Genomic DNA, 2907 nt, shown 5'->3' with positions numbered 1-2907 from the left:
TATTATGTCACAGGCTAGATTAAATAGTTAGGTAATAAGGAAATCTAATTCCAGACCCCCCGCTCAATTACTACAAGCCAACTGGCGGTATGGCTTGCTGCGGACCCTAAATTCAATTTCGAGATTGTTTTCTGCCAGCTATCTACTTTGAACAACCATTTGCCCCGCCATTTTTTCTTCACTTTGTTTTTTTGTCCAGCTTACCATTTTCAGGCCTTTATAAATAGACATGCATGAGAATCAAAGCCATCAATCAATCAATAGCAGAAGCAAAGCTTCACAAGCAAAGCTTGAAGCATGGCTGTGTTGTATTTTGCTTTGCTCATTCTCTTCTTTCTCATTTCTCTTAAGCTTTTCTTCCAAACAAGAAGTTTTAGAAACCTTCCTCCAGGCCCAATTTCTTTCCCTATAATCGGAAACCTCTCNCAACTCAAACAGCCTTACCACCGCACATTCGCTCAAATGTCGCAAAAATACGGCCCAGTCTTCTCTCTCTGGTTCGGTTCCCGACTCGTTGTCGTCCTTACTTCACAATCCGCCGTGCAAGAATGCTTCGCCAAAAACGACATCGTCTTGGCCAACCGACCTCACTTTCTCTTTGGCAAATACATCAGCTACAATAACAGCACCATCCTTCACTCCTCCTACGGCGACCACTGGCGCCACCTCCGCCGCATCTTGTCGCTGGAGGTTGTCTCAACGAACCGTTTAAACTCCTTCTACGAGGTCCGAAGGGACGAAATCATGAGGCTGGTGCAAAAGCTCGCTAACCTCTCATCAAACCACTTCACCAAAGTGGATCTAAAAACCATGTGAGTTTTCATCAAGTCAAACAAACTTTTTTTTTTTTTACGTAACATGGTTAAAGAGTATTATTATATAGAAATCAACATAAAATATCCCATTCTAAGAACTTGAGATTAAATATTTTTTATTTTGAAATAAATAAACTATAATTATACATTAAAAAAATATAGTGACTATAAATTAATGCCTTGTAACATTTTTGTATATAATTTTCTTTCTATAGTGTCTTCAGAAAGTGTAAACTACTATTCTTATAACACTAATTAATAAAAGAAAATGTTTTTTTATTATTAATATAATTTTAAGTAAATTATATTATTGGTCATGATTGAAGTTTGCTGAAGTTACACAAATATTTTCTGGTGTTTTTAATACTTAGTAATCTCACTTGTAAATAATACACAATATAATTATTTCATATACATAAATGAGTTATTGTAATGTGAAAAATGTGCTTTTATGATGTTTCTAAACCATTGAAGGGTGCTCCATGCAAAGACAATAAAAGGAAGTAAGGTAAACATAGAATAAATAAATAAATGAGAGATGGTTATACAGTTGACAGAACTAAAAAAAAAACATGATAAAACTAAATAAAACATGTTTTATATTTTTTACAATTTCTAATGCTATAATATCTTGTAATTAAGGTTTATGGAGACATCATTTAACACTATGATGAGAATTGTGTCTGGAAAAAGACTCTTTGGTGATGACTGTGATGTGAACGATGTCGAGAAAGCAAAAGAATTCAAAGAAATAATCAAAGAGTTAGTGATATTAGCAGGAGTCAATAATCGAGGAGACTTCTTGCCTTTCGTGAGATGGTTTGATTTTGATAATTTGGAAAAGAAGCTAAAAGGGATTGGTAAGAGAACCGATGCATTCTTACAAGAACTGATCGAAGAGCATCGTAATGGAAAAAACAATGGAAATACTATGATAGATCATCTCCTTGCTTTACAACGATCACAACCTGAACAATATACCGACCAAATCATCAAAGGACTTTCTCTGGTAATTAATCATTTATTTAAATATGATGTTTCTCATTTTTATGTGTAAATCACTATTTTGTTTTTGAAAGTGATAAAAATTAACATGATGAACATAGTTATTCAAATAATTACTAGAAATATGTGAATATTCAATATATATGTCAATCATCATCACTTTATCCAAAGTGTAAATTTAAATGATAACTTTAATACCTTTATGAGTATTAAAACAAACCTTTGTTTAGATTCAATATAAAAAGAATAAATTTTTTTTGTTATCTAGTAATTAATTTTAAACAAACTAAGAATGATCTTTTTCCCTTTTGTTTGTGCATTAATACTTCTTTTATTGATTTTACAGAGTTTACTACTTGCCGGAACAGATACATCAGCTTTAACTTTAGAATGGACAATGGCTAATTTATTGAACCATCCAGAAGTTATAAAGAAGGCAAAAAAGGAAATAGAGACTCATGTAGGATCAAATCGTCTTGTAGAGGAATCTGACATGTCAAAACTTCCTTACATTCAATGCATTGTTTATGAGACACTTCGATTGCATCCTGCTGCTCCAATTTGGTCACCACATTTGTCTTCAGAAGATTGTATCGTAGGAAAATATAATCTCCCAAAAGACACAATTGTGTTGGTGAATGCATGGGCTGCTCATATGGATCCAAAAATGTGGAGTGAGCCAACACACTTTAAGCCTGAAAGGTTTGAGAACGAAAGTGAAGTAAATAGGTTACTTTCATTTGGGTTAGGGCGGAGGGCTTGCCCTGGATCAAACTTGGCTCAACGCACAGTTGGTTTATCGATAGCCTTGTTACTTCAATGTTTTGAGTGGAAACGAATTGGTAAGGAAGAAATTGATATGTCTGAAGCAAATGGAATTACTATTTCAAGAAAAAATCCATTGGAAGCTATGTGCCAACTCCGTCAATCACCAACAGTTAAGAACATGTACTGATTTATGACGTTATTTAAATAATAAACATATTCGTAATTTATGGAGAATAAATATGTATACAATAAGCATTATTTAATCATTTTGTAAGGGTTGAAGTGAATGTGATGTAATATCTTTTAAGTTCTTCTTTTA

The 2907-nt window shown here is 33.2% G+C and overlaps 1 protein-coding gene across 1 annotated transcript; it reads left to right on the top strand.

Moving 5' to 3' along the window:
- Positions 1 to 243: 243 nt before the first annotated feature.
- LOC106773653 (cytochrome P450 81E8) lies at positions 244 to 2907 on the top strand. Its single transcript, XM_014660384.2, has 3 exons — positions 244 to 812; positions 1458 to 1824; positions 2167 to 2907. Exons 1-3 carry the CDS (start codon positions 298 to 300, stop codon positions 2773 to 2775), a joined length of 1491 nt encoding a protein of 496 aa, XP_014515870.1. The 5' UTR covers positions 244 to 297; the 3' UTR covers positions 2776 to 2907.

This window comes from Vigna radiata, chromosome 9 (assembly GCF_000741045.1).
Source record: "Vigna radiata var. radiata cultivar VC1973A chromosome 9, Vradiata_ver6, whole genome shotgun sequence".
NCBI classification, from domain to species: Eukaryota; Viridiplantae; Streptophyta; class Magnoliopsida; order Fabales; family Fabaceae; genus Vigna; species Vigna radiata.
Note: the sequence above shows the minus strand (reverse complement) of the source record. Positions and strands in the feature narration are given on the sequence as shown.